The 17,346-nt window shown below is 43.9% G+C and overlaps 1 protein-coding gene across 2 annotated transcripts in view; it reads right to left on the reverse strand.

Moving 5' to 3' along the window:
* LOC119965868 (solute carrier family 12 member 7-like) overlaps nucleotides 1-17,053 on the reverse strand; it is a 320,909-nt gene extending 303,856 nt beyond the window's left edge. The window contains exon 1 of one of the 2 annotated variants that reach the window (XM_038796817.1): nucleotides 16,849-17,053. In XM_038796817.1, coding sequence (XP_038652745.1) covers nucleotides 16,849-16,987 — 139 coding nt within the window. In that variant the 5' untranslated portion in view covers nucleotides 16,988-17,053. The remainder of the gene's footprint in view (nucleotides 1-16,848) is intronic. The other variant, XM_038796813.1, reaches the window with a different exon arrangement.
* Between the last annotated feature and the right edge of the window lie 293 nt (nucleotides 17,054-17,346).

Here is a 17,346-nt window from a genome sequence, read left to right on the forward strand (position 1 = left end):
TTAAGCCTCCCTCCCCCGCCTTCAAACTCCTTGCTATGATGCCCCCAGACAGCCCCTCTTCTCAAGAATGATTCAGTGAGGCCATTAAAATCTGACCCGTGAACACCTCTCACCACCATCTCAGGAACACAATAGGACTTCCCCTTTGATCTGGAACTCCATCCTACTTGCCTATCCAGGCAGAGCAAGTTTTCTTGGATAGATCCTTCATTTGATAACTACAGTTTCCAAACTGCAAATAAACATAATATTATAATAGGGATCTATAATCCTCCCCCCTGCAGCTTCACTTCCATCAGAGTCTGCAGCACAAATAGGTTATTCTGCTCAACTGATCTATGCCAGCATTTCTCTTCAACATACATCCCCACCCCCTCCCACTTCATCTAATGCTATTAATATATTGTTCTATTCCCTTCTCTTTTGTGTGCTTATTTCGCTTCTCCTTAAATGCATCAATGCTGTTTGCCTCGCCACTCAAGATAACAAACTCCACATTCCAACCACTCCTCACATAAATTAGCGGCTCCTGAATCCACCACTGGGTTGAGCAGATACCATATTGCTATCCCTCACAAGTGGAATTATTTTCTCCACATTAATCCCTTTTATCTGAAAAGGCCTCGATCCTATTTTTTCCCTCCAACAAAAAATAAGTAGCCTGCAATTTCTCTTGATAGGTACAACCTCTCTGTTCTGGTGTTATCCGTGTAAAATCTCTTTCTCCAATACCTTTATTCTTAAATGGGATGTGGGTGACAACAAGGTGGCCGGCATTTGTTCCCCAACCCTAATTGCCCTTGAACTGAGTGGCTTGCTGTGCCATTTCAGGGGGCACTAACTCACAAGTCAACCACACTGCTGTGGGTCTGCAATCATGTGTAGGCCAAGCCAGGTACCGTTGACAGATTTACTTCCCTATTAAGGGCATTACTGAACTTTATAACAATCGACCATGGGGCCACTGACACGTCACCACAGCAGTTGGAGGCCTGGGTCTCCAGCACTTGGAGGACAGGCGCCTAGTGTTCTTTGTATTGCTTATTTCAGGGTGGTTGGTGTCGTGTTCACAAAGACCACAAAACAGCGTGAACTTAAACAAAGTTATAAATTTATGAACACTACTAATTTGGATTCGACACGTACTTCTGAATAACACACAGTTGATTGTTAACATGCAAACTAACTCATCCACACCTAATCTTAATACTGGTATAAACTATGATCTGCTCTAACTCACACAACTAATGCTTCTGACCATCTTTAGCTAACTCCTGCACTACTCTCTCCCCCAAGGCTTAGCACCAATGCCCAATATACTTGTATATGTAGCTCCCTCTAGTGGTTACTCTAGCTATTTCATTAACCCTTGCAGTTCTTACAGTTATGATATTACCACTGCACGCAAGTCTGAGTCAGAAGCATTGGACTTAATTCCAGATTTTTATTGAATTCAAATTCCACCATCTGCCGGGGTGGCATTTAAATCCAGTTCCCACATGCATTACCCTGGGTCTCTGGATCACTAATCCAGTGATGACTATTATGGCACTGCCTCCAACATCTCTACATATTTTATATGACATGGAGACCAGAACGTAGAACATAGAACAGTACAGCACAGAACAGGCCCTTCGGCCCTCGATGTTGTGCCGAGCAATGATCACCCTACTCAAGTCAACGTAGCCACCCTATACCAGTAACCCCCCCCCCCCCCCCCCCCCCCCCCCCCCATTAACCTTATATTTTTTAGGACACTAAGGGCAATTTAGCATAGCCAATCCACCTAACCCGCACATCTTTGGACTGTGGGAGGAAACCGGAGCACCCGGAGGAAACCCACGCACACACTATTTTCCCAACAAAAACCTGCAGTGGTTTTAAAGCATGGCAGAATTTTTTTTTTTTTAAACTACCACGAAAAAGTAATTCAGTTTTGCAGTTTGAGATTTCCATTGCACAAAACATAGAAAAGTACAGGCACTATTTAAATGTGTCATTTCTACCCACGCCACACTATTTAAAAACACACCCTCCGACAACTAGCATTTTCCAAGCTCTATAATTTTAACTGGAGTAAGTTTTAAAATTCCATTGGCTCATTTCGGCCTGTGGACCAAGTTCAGCGGCAACATAGAAATTACTGCACTCGCAAAATCTACATAGCTTTCCCGACAGATGGAAAAAGGTTGCCCATTAGAGATCTGCATTAACATGCCCACCTCTGAATAATGCAGTCTCTCATTACAGATCGCGTATCCACCAGGGTCCACATTAATCGACTCTCCAGATTGTGGATTGTCACATGAGACAATCTAGTTTTGTTTTTGTAACTGATAAACCATGTAAGTTATTACTGCGCTCCAATAAAATTGAATATGTAGGTATATACAAAGTTCCCAGAATCCATCAAATCATCCTTAAAACAAAAAGGAGCTCAATTTCAAACACCTATGCAATAGATAGACAATTGCACAAATTGACAATTAGCAGTCTCATTGATTAATACATAGAATCACTACAATGCAGAAGGAGGCCATTCAGCCCATCGAGTCTGCACCGACCCTCTGAAGGAGCATCCTACCTAGGTCCACTATAGCGCAATCCCATTACCCAGTAACCCCACCTACCTTTGGACATTTTAGCATGGCCAATCCACCTAACCTGCTCGGCTTTGAACTGTGGGAGGAAACCGGAGCACCCGGCGTAAACCCACGCAGACAAAGGGAGAACGTACCACACAGATAGTCACCAACGCTGGAATTGAATCCGGATCCCTGGCGCTGTGAGGCAGCAATGCTAACCATCGTAGACAATACAATATCAATCAACAAAGCAGAGGGTCAGTTACCAAATTACCATCCAAGAAGTTACACGCAATGTTTGGCGGAATGGAAAGCAAATATTTTTCTAATCAGAAAATATGTCATTCGTCTCCATCATGAAACAATTCTGAGAAAATATGCTTATAGGAAGTGGAATGCTTTATTTATTTAGGATGTGCCAAAAGGGAAAAATATAAATCAAGTGGGGTACAGGCAATTACTATTTAACTTGACTAGGCAGACGAGCTAATGTCCAGAACCTGGAACTTTGCAGGAACACAGCAATGTGTAAAACCAACATCTCCATGGGGATGCACCTGAACACTCCAGGAGTTTCGCTGGACTGTTCCAAATGTCGATTTTGGATTTAAAAAATCTAAAATTAATATCCTACATGGTCATATTTTAATGATAATCTGCATTTACACAATATCAATACGTCAACACAGTTTCCATTTGCATTTATGCAGCCATGACTGTGGACAGCCTAAAGCACCAATGGAAGTACCTTTGAAGTGATCACATCGTAAGGCAAGGAAACATGGCAGCGAGGTGATCACCTACGCCATACTTTAACAAAACTTAAGTGGAGAGCAGTTAGTTTTAGCTTAAACCTTCCTTAGTCCATAAGCGAAGAGACACCGAGGCAGGTTTTCAACTTGCCATATCAAGGTTATTGGCGACAATTTGGACAAACAATCCTATTTTAATGTCCACTTAGGCAATTCCTGTAACAAGTGCCCAATCTGCAATGCTAGTTTTATGCCGGGGCAAAAGGTTTGAAAACCAATCCCACTAAAAACCTATCCACTGAGACATTAAGGTCAGAAGTGATTCATTTCCAAACCTCAGTCAGGATGTGGAAAAGAAGAATAAACAGTAAAATGCAGTAGGAACTGAGTGGGTAAAGGAAGACTCAAGTGCCATTCGCTCACCATTCGCAAGGGCATAAACAAGTTGTGTGAATATGATCCTTTGGAACAATTAAGTTCACATCGATTCTGTAGTCAGAGGTTTTACTGCACGGAAAGAGGCCCATCACCCCATCGTGTCCACGCCCGTCATAAAGCACCTAGCTACCCTAATCCCATTTTCTAGCACTTGACCCGTACATAGCCTTGTGTGCTCTGGCATTTCAAGTGCTCATCTAAATACTTCTTACATTTTGTGAGGGTTCCCATCTCTTCAGGCAGTGAATTCCATCTTCTAACCACCATCTGGGTGAAAAAGATTTTCCCCACAGCTCCTATAAATCTCCTCTCCATTACCTTAAATCCATACCCCCGGTTATTGACCCCTCCACTAAGAGGAACAGTTCCTTCCTATCCATCCTATCTACGCCCTTCATAATTTTATACACTTCATTCAGGTCCCCCCACTCGGCCTTCTCTGCTCCAAGGAAAACAACTCCAGTCAATCCAGTCTCTCGATAGCTTAAACGCTCCAACCCAGGCAACATCCTGTTGAATCTTCTCTGCACCATCTCTAGTACAAATCACAAACTTCCTACAGTGCGGTGGCCAGAACTGCACACAGTACTCCAGCTGTGGCCTAACCTGCATTGTTGCATACAGCTTATTCATAACCTCCCTGCTCTTATATTTCCTGCTGTGGTTAATAAAGGCAGATGTCCCATAGGCCTTCTTAACCACGTTATCTACCTACCCTGCTTTCAGAGGTGTATGGACATGAACACAGAGGTGCCTCTAATCCCCTGTACTTCATAGTCCTACCATTCATTGTATATTCCCTTGCCTTGTTCAGCCTCTCTCAAAATGCATTACTTTACACTTTTCCGAGTTAAATTCCATTTCTTTTATTCGTTTATGGGACGTGGATGGCGCAGGCTGGGTCTGCATTTGTTGCCCATCCCCAATTGTTTTCAAGGGGGCAGTTAAGAGTCAACCACATTGGTGTGGGTCTGGAATCACATGTAGGTCAGACCAGGTAAGGACAGATTTCCTTCCCTAAAGAACATTAGTTAACCAGGTGGGTTTTTGCAGCAATTGCCAATGGCTTCATGGTCACCATTAGACTTTTTCCAGATCATGTCTTATCCTGTTAAAATTGACCTTTCCCAAGTACAGAACTTTCATTTCTGGTCCATCATTGTCCCTTTCCATAACTCCCTTAAATCCTACTGAGTTATGGTCACGGTCACCCTCAACTCATCTACCTTACACGCAAGACTCCGAGCATTAAAATAAATGCCATCCAGCCGTGCCATGTTACTTCCTTGTGCCTTAACTTTGTCTGTGCATCTCACCCTACTCTACCTCCACTCCATATCCCATCCCCCTGCCAAATTAGTTTAAATCCCACCCCTCACAACAGCACGATCAATAACTCCTCGCAAGGGGAGTTCAAGGACTACCCTATCCAATTTCTTCAAGAGAAGTGGAGGGAAAACATTTCAGTGAAATTCCAGCTTTTATCAATGCCATGCCTTTCAACCTTGCAGGAACATTTCCATTTCCAAAACTGGAACTATCATAACTTGCTCATGCCTGATGTGTGCCATTTTATTTGTAACAAACTTTCAACTTTTGTTGATGACCATACCCATCCCAGGTCCAAACGTTTTGCAAAGTGAGTCAACGGACAAATGTAAAGATCAGAATTGTGCATCCAAAGTGCCAATAACCCATATTTTCACTCTAATTCATTGATTTTACAAGGTTCATAAGCAAGCTTGACCTATAGTAGCAGTATGTAGTGATATTAGTTTGACAGTTCCAAAGACTCTTGATCTGTGACAGAATAAGCAATCACCATCTTACATTGATCTTGCACAAGAGCCTTTCATTGTGCCCCCCGCCCCCAAACCCCACCATCACCCCCGCCTCTACGTCTCAATTTTAAGTGACTACGGTTCAGTGGCTCGGTCTTTCCACATCAAAGACCTGTGCTTCCAAGAAAAGCAAAACCAGACTACTTACATTACAGAGGCTTTCCCCTGGCAACACAGGCAGACAGAAAACAAATCCACATAATCCAGCTGCCTCACCACTGCACTGCTCGTGGCAGGTTCCAACTTGTTGATTTTTGGGCCTGTTTACTGCTCAGTGTATTGTTGGAAAAGGAAAAAAAGGCTTGCATTTATATAGCACCGTTCATGATCTTGGGTGTTTTCAAAAGATCTTTACAGTCATGGAGTGCTTTAAGTGGAGTAACTGCTATAATGGGAGAACTTCTTAGCCCATTTCCACATAGTAATGTGGTAAATGGCTGGATAATTTGTTTTCAGATGGTTGAGGGATATGTACTGGACACAACACTAAAACAACTCCCTGCACTTCTCCGAAATAGGGCTTTGGGATGAATATTTTATCTTCTGCTGAAGGGGCAGATGGACCTCAGTTTTGAAGTCCTATCATAAAAGAGTTTCGACCCTACGATTTAGAAGTCTTGAATCAAGACAACAGCAGAGCCACACTTGACATCAGAACAGTTGCTTTGGGAATATCTGTCCCTTAGAAGTGAATGACAAAAATCAAAGCTGTATTTGGGATTACAAGTACAAAGGTGTATTTTAAAGTCAATTTGTTAAATGGCTTCATAATAATCCAGTGGCAAGGGATCTCGGTAATAGATTCTTTGCCAGCATTATTGCTTAAAAATGTAAAATTATCAGCAAAATTACAGATGCTAATAATAATGAAAGACAGTGAGCACTAGTTCAGGTGATAATTTTTCCAATTCAATTTTGCTCAAAGTTAGCTGAACTCTTAAAACAGGGTGACAGCAAGGAGGTTATAATTTGCTGCAGGTTTCAAATCCTCTTTTATTGCAAGAGAATGAGGACACGGGTAATGCGTACAAGTTATGCTGCAGTTGCATGGAGCCTTGGTGAGACCCCATCTGGAGGTCTTACAGGGCTCGACAGGGTGGATGCAGGAAAGATGTTTCTCCGGTCAATTCAGATTGGCATTCCAGTGTCGTGCCCCATCAGAGCTACAATAATTGAGATAAGATGTAAAGCCAAAGACCCGTATGTACTCTCACACAATGTAAAAGATGCCATTCTCCCAAGTCCCAGCCAATGTGGCGATATGCCTGTGGGCCACATCACAGTTGGATGGTGCGAGACCTCCAACCAGCAGGTGGCTGTATAGACACACCATGCCGTCTCAAGACCCAAGTCATGTGACCAGGTACCTGTATATAAAGAGGCCCATCTGACCATCTCTAGAAGAACACGAAATAGAGGGTAATAAGACATACATGTAACAGGTCAGCAGAAGTTGTAAGTTCCAGAGGAGTAGCAAAACTACATGATAGCGAGGGCGCAATTCTCCGCACTCACGACGGTGCGGAGAATAGCGGGGGTCGTAAATATTTACGGCCACGCTAGTCTGATGCCCTCCCGCTATTCTCCCCCCCCCCCCCCCCCCCCCCCCCCCCCACGCCCGACTCCCGACACGAATCGCTGCCGCCGTTTTTTTACAGGGAGCAACGATTCTCAGCTGGCCGATGGGCCGAAGTCCAAGCCCTTTACGGCCGTTTTTACGAACGGCAAACACACCTGGTCTGGCCGTTCGTAAAAACGGCCGTAAAGTTCGGATCTTGGCAACCATGGCACCGATTGGCACGGCAGTACCACGGCCATGCCAAGGGTGCCATGGGCCCGCGATCGGTGGGCACCGATCGCGGGCAGCAGGTCCGATTCCCGCGCACTCTTTGTCCTTCCGCCGCTCCGCTGTATCAATTCGCGGGGCGGCTGAGGGGCATCCCGGCCCGTGCATGCGCGGGTTTTGCGCAAATGCGCGGGTTTTGCGCAAATGCGCGATGATGTCATCCGTGCATGCGCGGGTTGGAGTCTTCCAATCCGCGCATGCGCGGCTGACGTCATGTGACACGTCAGCCGTCGCAAACTCTGGCAAGCGGGCTTAACGAAATTCGTTAAGCCCGCGATGCCGGAGTTCACGGCCGCGGCATGCTAGCCCCGACCGGGGACCAGAATCGGTTCCCGGTCGGGGAGGGGGAGGCTGGCGTCAAACCCGCCCGTTTTTGACGCCAGCCTTACGATTTCTCCCTGTTTGGGAGAATCGCCCCCCCATATCTTTTGAACTAGCTGAATTGATGAAATGAACAGTAGTCTTCTTGTCGACATAAACTAATTTAGTGAGTAATATAAATTATATTTGTGAGTTCTTTTTACTTAATTCTCAACTAGTAAACAAATAAAATATAGTAAATGTAACTAACTATACAATATAATAATGAAATAACTTCTCTCTCTAGCTATCCTATTTCTTGTCTGTTCACCTGATGCACGCTCTCTTAGCAAAAAGAGAGGGAAAGTCCTTTTTATATCACCTGATAGTGAAACATCTAGTGTTGAATTGACTGTACTAGTTTTGCACACACCGATCATGTATATTGATATACAGAGATCACTACGCTTTATCGGATTGCACAAGACACAATAAAAGGATCTTGGTTGGACAGATCGAAGTATTTGGCGAGTTCATCTCAAGAGTACAAGGTACCAAACGCAACAACCAAGTTTTATCCCAACATCACTAAAAAGGAAATGATCTAGTCCTATATCACATCATTATTTGTGAAACTTTGTATTATTGCTCATATTGGTCTCCAAATCTTCATCATTAGTTTTACATTTGGGCCTGACTTTTCATCGGAGGTGGGTAGCAGCGGTCGAGAAAACTCTCGGCTCATTCCACCTGGATTCAGGCCAGCAGACCCAGGATGGAGCTTGGAGGCAGCCACTCCGCCTGGATTCAGGCCAGCAGACCCAGGATGGAGCTTGGAGGCAGCCACTCCGCCTGGATTCAGGCCAGCAGACCCAGGATGGAGCTTGGAGGCAGCCACTCCGCCTGGATTCAGGCCAGCAGACCCAGGATGGAGCTTGGAGGCAGCCACTCCGCCTGGATTCAGGCCAGCAGACCCAGGATGGAGCTTGGAGGCAGCCACTCCGCCTGGATTCAGGCCAGCAGACCCAGGATGGAACTTGGAGGCAGCCACATGAGCTGGGTACGGAGGTGAACTGTTTAAGAAGCCCACCTCGGTGCTGTGGGACATTGTCCTAGTTAAAATAAAAACGCAAAGACCCTCCAGCCATCACACCCCGTCATACACTCGCCATGCCAACTATGCCCCACCCAATCCCCAGTACTGCTCGTGTCCCGGCAAACCTCCACCCTCCTATCATTCCTCATAAACAAGCTATGGCGCTTCCATGCCGATTGGTTCTATACAATGTAGGTCAATTAACATTTTAGTCACAGTAGGATGTGAAAAATAACTTTTAAAACTCCTTGATTAATTTATTCCTTTCCATTATGATACAAAAAAAAAAGTCATTTCACTACAAGGCAATAAAAGTATCATCCAGATCCTTTAAAAGGTATCAATAACAGAAACTACAAATCCCAAAATCCACTTACTCTTGTGTATATTTTGAATTCCACCAGATGTCAGATAGCCAGAGCTGTCAATCAAGCAAGTTTTTAGGAGCAGCTTCAAAAAGAGTCATGGAGTCTCAGCCAAGTCTCATTATGTATGCTTGATGTACGAGAAGAGGACCTTTTTAAACTCACCTTTACAAATGTTTTTTCCAGTTTTATCCTCCTGAAAGCATTAACGTCCTGACTGAGTTACGGTTCACAAGTGGCGACTTGCCTTTTCTACCTCTCCAAAATAGCAATTATCCCTTGGTGAATTCCTAGGGTTCACAACTCCCGAGGGGCTTTGAACAATGACACTTAAAACCTGGTCCCATGAAAATTGCAGAAGAGCAGGACTTGGCTAGCTCCGCAATGGAGCCAGCCAGGTCGGAAATGCCAAGTGCGGGATTTTGACAGGATCAGCCAACACCCTTTAAAGGCATCCCCAAAAATCAGACAGCGCAGGAGTAGGATTTGTCATGGTCTTTGTGAGGGGTTTCTAGGATGGAAGGCGTACTGATCACAAAGATCTTCAGAACAAAACTAATTTTATTAACACTACTAAATTTGAGTTTGACTCTTATTCTGAATAGCAAACATACAAGTAAGAATTAAACTACACTCACTAACACTGTATATTAATTTTAACTATTGTATCTTAACTAACTCTGCAATATCACGGGCTTCGTCTGGGCGGGCAAGGCCCCGCGGAGGAAAAGTTTGGGTTGGCGAGGGGAAGCAAATTCAGGTATCTGCAGGTGCGGGACTTCCTTCGTAAACAGGTGTCAACCTTCCCGCTCCTACCGCTAAGGGAGACTCAAGACAGGGTAGTTTCCAGAGGGTGGGTAGGAGAAGGGAGCGTCTCGGACATTTATAAGAGGCTTATGGGGTCGGAGGAGACACAGACCGAGGAGCTGAAGCACAAGTGGGAGGAGGAGCTGGGAGGTAAGATAGAGGATGGTCTCTGGGCGGACGCGCCAAGTAGAGTCAACACGTCCGCAACATGTGCCAGGCACAGCCTGATACAATTTAAGGTTCACCGGGCTCATATGACAGTGGCCCGGATGAGCAGATTCTTTGGGGTGGAGGACTGGTGCTCAAAATGCACACGAGGACCAGCGAACCATGTCCACATGTTTTGGGCATGTCCAAAGCTTAGGGGATTTTGGCAGGGGTTTGCAGATGTCATGTCCAAGGTTTTAAAAACAAGGGTGGTGATTTTCAGGGTGTCCAAGAGGAGAAAGAGGCAGATGCTCTGGCCTTTGCTTCCCTGGTAGCACGGAGACGGATACTATTGGCATGGAGGGTTGCAAAGCCCCGAAGTTGGAGACCCTCCAGTCTAATCTCCTCCCCTTAGCTTACGAGCCAGTGCAATTTATAGTACTGTTCCTTATCGCCATCCGGTGGCTAGGCTTAACAGAACATTAACTCTTTACATGCTGTACATTTGTATAATGTCATAGGGTTCAGAATCCCAGGATCAGGATCTGCCTCCATTTCTAAGTCACCCCATCTCAGTGAAAACTCAGCCTCATCTCTGCAGTAATTTTGTTAGCTTTGAAGCACTTTGCACAAGGTCACAAAGGTCACAACATGAATTCAAGTCTTTCTTTTGTTTTTCTTTTCTTAAAGGTATTACTTCAAGGGTGGTACAGTGGTTAGCACTGCTGCCTCACAGCGCCAGTGACCCAGGTTAAATTTCATTTTTGGGTGACTGTGTGTGGAGTTTGCACGTTCTCCCCGTGTGTGTGCGGGTTTCCATCTGGGTGGCTTTGGTTCATGTGGATTGGCTTTGATCAATGCGTGCGCTTATGGGAATAGGCCTCAGTATAATGCCCTTCAGAGGGTCAGTGTAGGGATTCTGTATATGTGATCAAGTGAGGACGTCATAAGTGTGTTTAGCTATGATACCCTCTAAAATTGGATAGCCTGCAAACATTTACCAAGGAAAGGTAGAAAAGGCTAGCCACCACCCATCAACTGTAACTCAAGTCAGAGGTTTATGCTTTCAGGATAAAACTTTTTTTTTTAAATAATGTTCACTAAAAATTCTTATGCACTCAAACTAGTCTCAATCATTAACAATAGCATATAGAAACACAAACACAAGAGTGACCTTTCAGTCTGTATTGCAGATGCCAGTTCTCATCAAGACCCACTCAGTCACCTACCCATTTGCTTTCCCCTTGGCCCAAAAACTTTGCTCTCTTCAGGCACCAATTTCAAAGGCACCAATTGAACCTGCCTCCACTACACCCTCAGGCTGTGCTTTCCAGATCCGAACCACTTGCTGTGTAAACATTTCCTCATATTCCAATCATCTTATATCAGTATCCTCTGATTATTGGCCCATCTGCCAATGGGACCATTTTCCCTTTCTACCAAGGCCCCCTCATGATTTGAACACTTACCAAACCTTCCTCACAAATCTTCTCTTCTCAACAGGAAAAAGCCCCAGATTCTCTCATTTGTCCACGCAACCGGAGTCCCTCATCCCCGAATCATTTTCGTAAATCGTTTTAGCATCATCTATAAAGCCTCATCATCATTCCTAAAGCACAGTGCAGAGAATTGGCAAAACCTCTCGCCAGGCCAAACCAGAGTTTTATAAAACTCTTCACAATACCCTTGCTTGCTTTCGTACATTAATGCCCAATTTATAAAGCTCATTAGCCGGTATGATTTTTCAGCCACTTTCTCAACATACTCGGCCACCTTCAAAGTTTTGTACTTAGAATTACCATAGAATTTACAGTGCAGAAGGAGGCCATTTGGCCCATCGAGTCTGCACCGGCTCTTGGAACGAGCACCCTACCCAAGGTCAACACCTCCACCCTATCCCCATAACCCAGTAACCCCACCCAACACTAAGGGCAATTTTGGACACCCAAGGGCAGTTTATCATGGCCAATCCACCTAACCTGCACATCTTTGGACTGTGGGAGGAAACCCACGCACACACGGGGAGGATGTGCAGACTCTGCACAGACAGTGACCCAAGTGGAATTGAACCTGAAGCAATTGTGCTATCCACAATGCTACCGTGCTGCCCCATACACCTCCAGGTCATACTGTCCCTGCACTATTTTATGTCACATCTCCTCATTCTTCATAGCAACTCCATACCTAATGGATTAAATCCCATCACTGTCTGCCCTTCTCTGTATTAAACCTACCACATTGCACCCATTCCACCAGGCTGTTTAAGGTTTAAGGCGATCACTATCCTCCTCAGAATTTACTATACAATGTTTTGCATCATCTGCAATTGCATCAGGGCCATTTATCCATAGTTAAGAAATTCCATGGACTTAGCTAACTACAGTAAGAAATCTTACAACACCAGGTTAAAATCCAACAGGTTTGTTTCGTATCACTAGCTTTCGGAGCACTGCTCCTTCCTCCTTTTTTCACCTGATGTGGAGATGCCGGCGTTGGACTGGGGTGAGCACAGTAAGAAGTCTTACAACACCAGGTTAAAGTCCAACAGGTTTTTTTGAATCACTCGCTTTCGGAGCACTGCTCCTTCCTCAGGCGAGCACAGAAAGAAGTCTTACAACACCATGTTTCAAACACTAATTTTCGGAGCTTCCTTACCTGAGGAAGGAGCAGTGCTCCGAAAGCTAGTGTTTGAACCAAACCTGTTGGACTTTAACCTGGTGTTGTAAGGCTTCTTACTGTGCTCACCCCAGTCCAACGCCTGCATCTCCACATCCTAGCTAACTACAGTATACCTTCCTCCAGTCCAAGAAACATACCTTCACCACCACTATTTCCTTCATTCAGTCATTTTTCATTTATATTTGCATTTAATGCAAACAGTTCCCAATTAAATTTTCCACCAATGAGTCAACAATCTGGGTGCTCCCTATACTTTTCCTAAACCAGTCATGTCAGCAAATGATTGCCTTAAATGTTCACAATATGTTGAGGCACAGAATCGCTGATCTGGTACCCGCTGCCCCATCCCCACCGTAAATATTTGTGGTTTTCTCCCTTTAAGGCAAGGCACTCTGACTGTCTCAGTGGGATTGGGCATTGAGCTGTTCAAATTGTGTACGAGTCTCGATCCCATGATGTGGCAGAGATCCATTTCTTTAACAATTCAGCAGATTGTCTTGTTGTCAACCAAGGAATACATCCAGACATCGCTGGCTGCGCAATTTCTTCAGTGCAGGAGGAGCAAGGGAGAGTAAAGATAACACTTTTAAAGCTCACTTGTGCAAGAAAAGTTTTGAGTAGACCTTGATTCTCATTGCTGATTATGATCTTTTGCCCAAACGAAGAAGGGAACTCTGCAACACAAGTGTAATTGCAAGTGATGTTTTTAAGATCCAGAACTCATGGTTGCTGATTTAAAATTTCTGATTATAAAAAGTATACCTTTCAAAAGGTTCATGTTCTCAGTAAAATATATCAATGATAGTTTAAACTAACAGGCACATTTTCAATGACAGTATTGCAGCTCTTTAGAAAGGTAAGACAAACACAAAATGGCTTCATGTGTTCTTTGTGTTTAAAAAGACTTCATGTGAAAAAACTCACAATAGATTTAACCTCTCAGCCTCGAGTGACCACTCACATAAAAAAAACAGTCAGTGCTCAAATGTTTTCAAGCAGGAAACAAAAATGTGTCATTTGTCATTTTCAGGTCACCCACTCACTTGTGACAGCAGTAAATAACAAAAATGACAAGTTCCAATCAAACCAACTTCTGACTGTCAAAATGATATTCTAATCTTCAGTTGGCTATTAATGAAATCCTATTTGTCTATATATTGCCGGCAGCTGCTCTGGCAAATTTTGAAACAAAAAAAAAAATCAGTGCTCCATTGGTACGTATGCAAATAGCAGTGTACCTTGGCATGGAAACCTACATGTTTCCTGGTTATTTATTGTATTGATTGGAATGTAACCCGAGGTCCTTCTCCTTTGTCATGCTCTACAGCTCTCCCAGTGACAGCTGCATTTTCTATTTTTACTATGCACAGTCTAAATAAATTTAATCATATATAATAAAAAATGCAGCAGTGAAATCACATGCCTGGTTTCCTTTCAATATAGATAAAGATAGCAAGACAGATGGGTACAAGTATGATAACTCACTTTCAAAGACATTAAGCTTCGACTGGAATTTCACTCAATAAAAGGTTTCTGTTGTGGAACTATTTACATACCCAACACTATACATCCAGTAAATTTACACAGGCTGCTCATATACGAAGGGTATACCAATTTTCTGGGGGGGTACACAATGCACCTTGTTCACTTCCACTATTTAGTTTGTTGACATCGTCTTTATTCCTGAACGTTGACTGCCATGGATATCCTCTTGTCTGTACTGTGCTCCCTGTAATCATTCCGCACAAGTTAACCACATCCAATCTATTATATTTATCATCCATTTTATCCGATGTTTTCCATTGATCTGCCCCTCCAATAACTGTCTGCCTGCCATTTGCCCCAATGGCATGAACAAAGTATTGTGTTTCTCCTCTGAGGTTATGCACTAATTTTCTTTTGTCCAATCACATTTAGCCCTTCCTCATTCGTCTCTCACTGCGCAAGTGGAAAATCCTCCCATATGTCCATGTGTTCCACTTTATTTTGTTTAAAATCAATTTTTCTAATAAAAGCATTCAACTGGAGTGTTGCTGAGAGTCATGCTATTGAAGCTTTTCACCATGTACTCATTCAGACAGAATTGCAAGAAAGCAAAATCTCAAAAACAACAACAATTTATGCTGAATGAAATATAGGTGCTGATGGTTGGTTCACAAGTAAACGCTGATTGATAGCGATTTTGTCACGCAGAATGCACCAGAGTCTACTTGCCAATTAATTAGCACCCTCTACTCATGCAGCATAAATTGTTGTTCTCTTTGAGAATTGGTATTCTTTGTCATGAAAAATGCACGAGGGAACAATTGACCGCCAAGGTTTTCTTTAAAATTTATTCAGATCAAAGCCCACTTGCTAATCAATTAGCACCCTCTTCTCATGCAGCATAAATTGTGGTGGCTACCTATGAGAATTGGTATTCTTGCAATTCAATCCTGATGGGGTGTTCAAGATGACAGGGTTGTACAGAACAGATCAGGAGAAACTGTTGTTCGGGTCTGGAATGTTCTGCCTGCAAGTATGCTGGAGGCAGGTTCAATTCAAGGGGCATTAGATGATGACTTTAATAGAAACAATGGGCAAGGGTATGGGGAAAAGGCAGGAGAATGGCATCAAGTCATCGTGCTCATTTGGAGAGCCAGTACAAACATGATGGGTCAAATGGTCTCCTTTTGCACAGGAACAGTTCTGTTCAGACAAAAAATTTCAACAGCCTGCCTTTTTTCAGTCATATTAAAGCATTCTTCAGATATTAATGAAAGACACACAGCTCTTGACATCGCAAGCTGTCAAAATCTGTGAGCACATGGTGGGTCTGGCACATATTACAATGGAAACCAGCTGAAATGTTAATAGCAGAACCATTACTTTGAAAAAGGAGCAAAAATTATATTCTCCAAGAAAATATTTTTTCCTCAATAGTTGCCTATGGTGCACTTTTATTTTTAAAAAAGTGTTTCCACAACAACATGAATTCATACAGCTCCTTAATGCAGCAAAACATCCCAGGGCTACTCTACAGGGAGCTAGCAGAAGATTTAGTGTGCAGATTAGGTCATTAAACCTGATGTAATTGAGGAAAGTGGTGATTAGAACGATTGCTGCACTGTTGGGGTAAGGGCTCTTACACAACACATGCTGTAAAATCCAGAATACAAACCAAAAAGCATCCAGAACGAATCACCAGCTCAGACACAGATTTTTAAAGAGACTGCAAAAATATTGCAGAAACCGAATGGAATTAACCATAGGCAGTGCAGAACTCCCATGCCTTTTATGTATAAATGTAGACATTGGATTCTGCAGTGCAATTAAAAACCGCCTGTGAAGTCAAGTCAAGTCACACAGATTTGAGATGGTGCTTTTTCCTTCTTTTTATACAAAATATCACATCAAAGTCATGTTAAAATAGCACATGGTTAAATCACAGGCTAATGCAGGGAGGGCGGAGAACAATTTATTCCCAAAAAAAGGTTGGGAATGATTTTATTTTACAAGAGTGACACAGAGGCTCGATCCATTCTCTGTGGTCAAGTATCCATGTCACTGAAGTAGACCAACCGAGGGAGAAGTAAAAGGGTTGGGAAAGAAAAGAGTGGTTGCAAGTTTAAAAATAAGTTAAAACACGGGGATAGCCGACGGAAAGAGAAAAAGAAAACAACAAAAAAAGTGCAAAAGTCTAGTCACTCAAACTGGGAAGAACAAAAATCGAGTTGGTAAATTAACCAGAGCTCGATTGATATTCCGTCTTTAACATTGGTCCAGTATTTATGAGTGGAACACAAACACACACACAGGGCTGCAAACCTAAATTGCCCCATCGCACAATTAAACTGTTATCAGCGATTTAGAATGGCAACCTTAATTTATTGCCATGGAGAGATTTTCAAAGAGAAAATAAAAACCCTTGTGTGAGAAAGCCTGTCGCAGTCCACTCGCCGGGGGAAAGTGAGGCGAGTTTCCCATCCTGTTAAAAAAAAGTTCCTCCTTACCGTATCTGTTGGGCTCCCTCAGGTACTGGAGTATGGGCACCGTGTTCTGCCTGGGTGTCAGGCTGCTGTCGTTACTGTCCCCGTTCTGCAGCCCGTCCCTGCGGCTGTGCACAGCGGTGACCAGAAACCTCTGGGACATACCTCCCCTCCCCGGCGGCTCTGTCTGTGACTGGGGACGAGGAGCTGGGCGCGCGTCTCCCGCGAAGCGTTGAACTCTGAACAGCGGTCTCAACACCCCAGCAGGAGGAGGAGGACCAAACTCCTGCCCGGCCACAAACAGGCTCCACCCACCCCCCCAAACCAGCGCTAACTTTAAATCTTCACCCTAACCATGTGCTCCTTGTGTCCAGCCTGAGACTGTTATTTTGTGCGACCGATCGCGGCTCTTTTGTTGTTGGTTTAAATTTGTGACAGGCACCAGGCGGTCATTCCCGGTGAGCCACCATGTGGCGGAATCTGTTCGGCCTCAGGCAGGGCTGAGAGAGCAGCCTGAGGGGC

Source organism: Scyliorhinus canicula, chromosome 5 (genome assembly GCF_902713615.1).
Source record: "Scyliorhinus canicula chromosome 5, sScyCan1.1, whole genome shotgun sequence".
NCBI classification, from domain to species: Eukaryota; Metazoa; Chordata; class Chondrichthyes; order Carcharhiniformes; family Scyliorhinidae; genus Scyliorhinus; species Scyliorhinus canicula.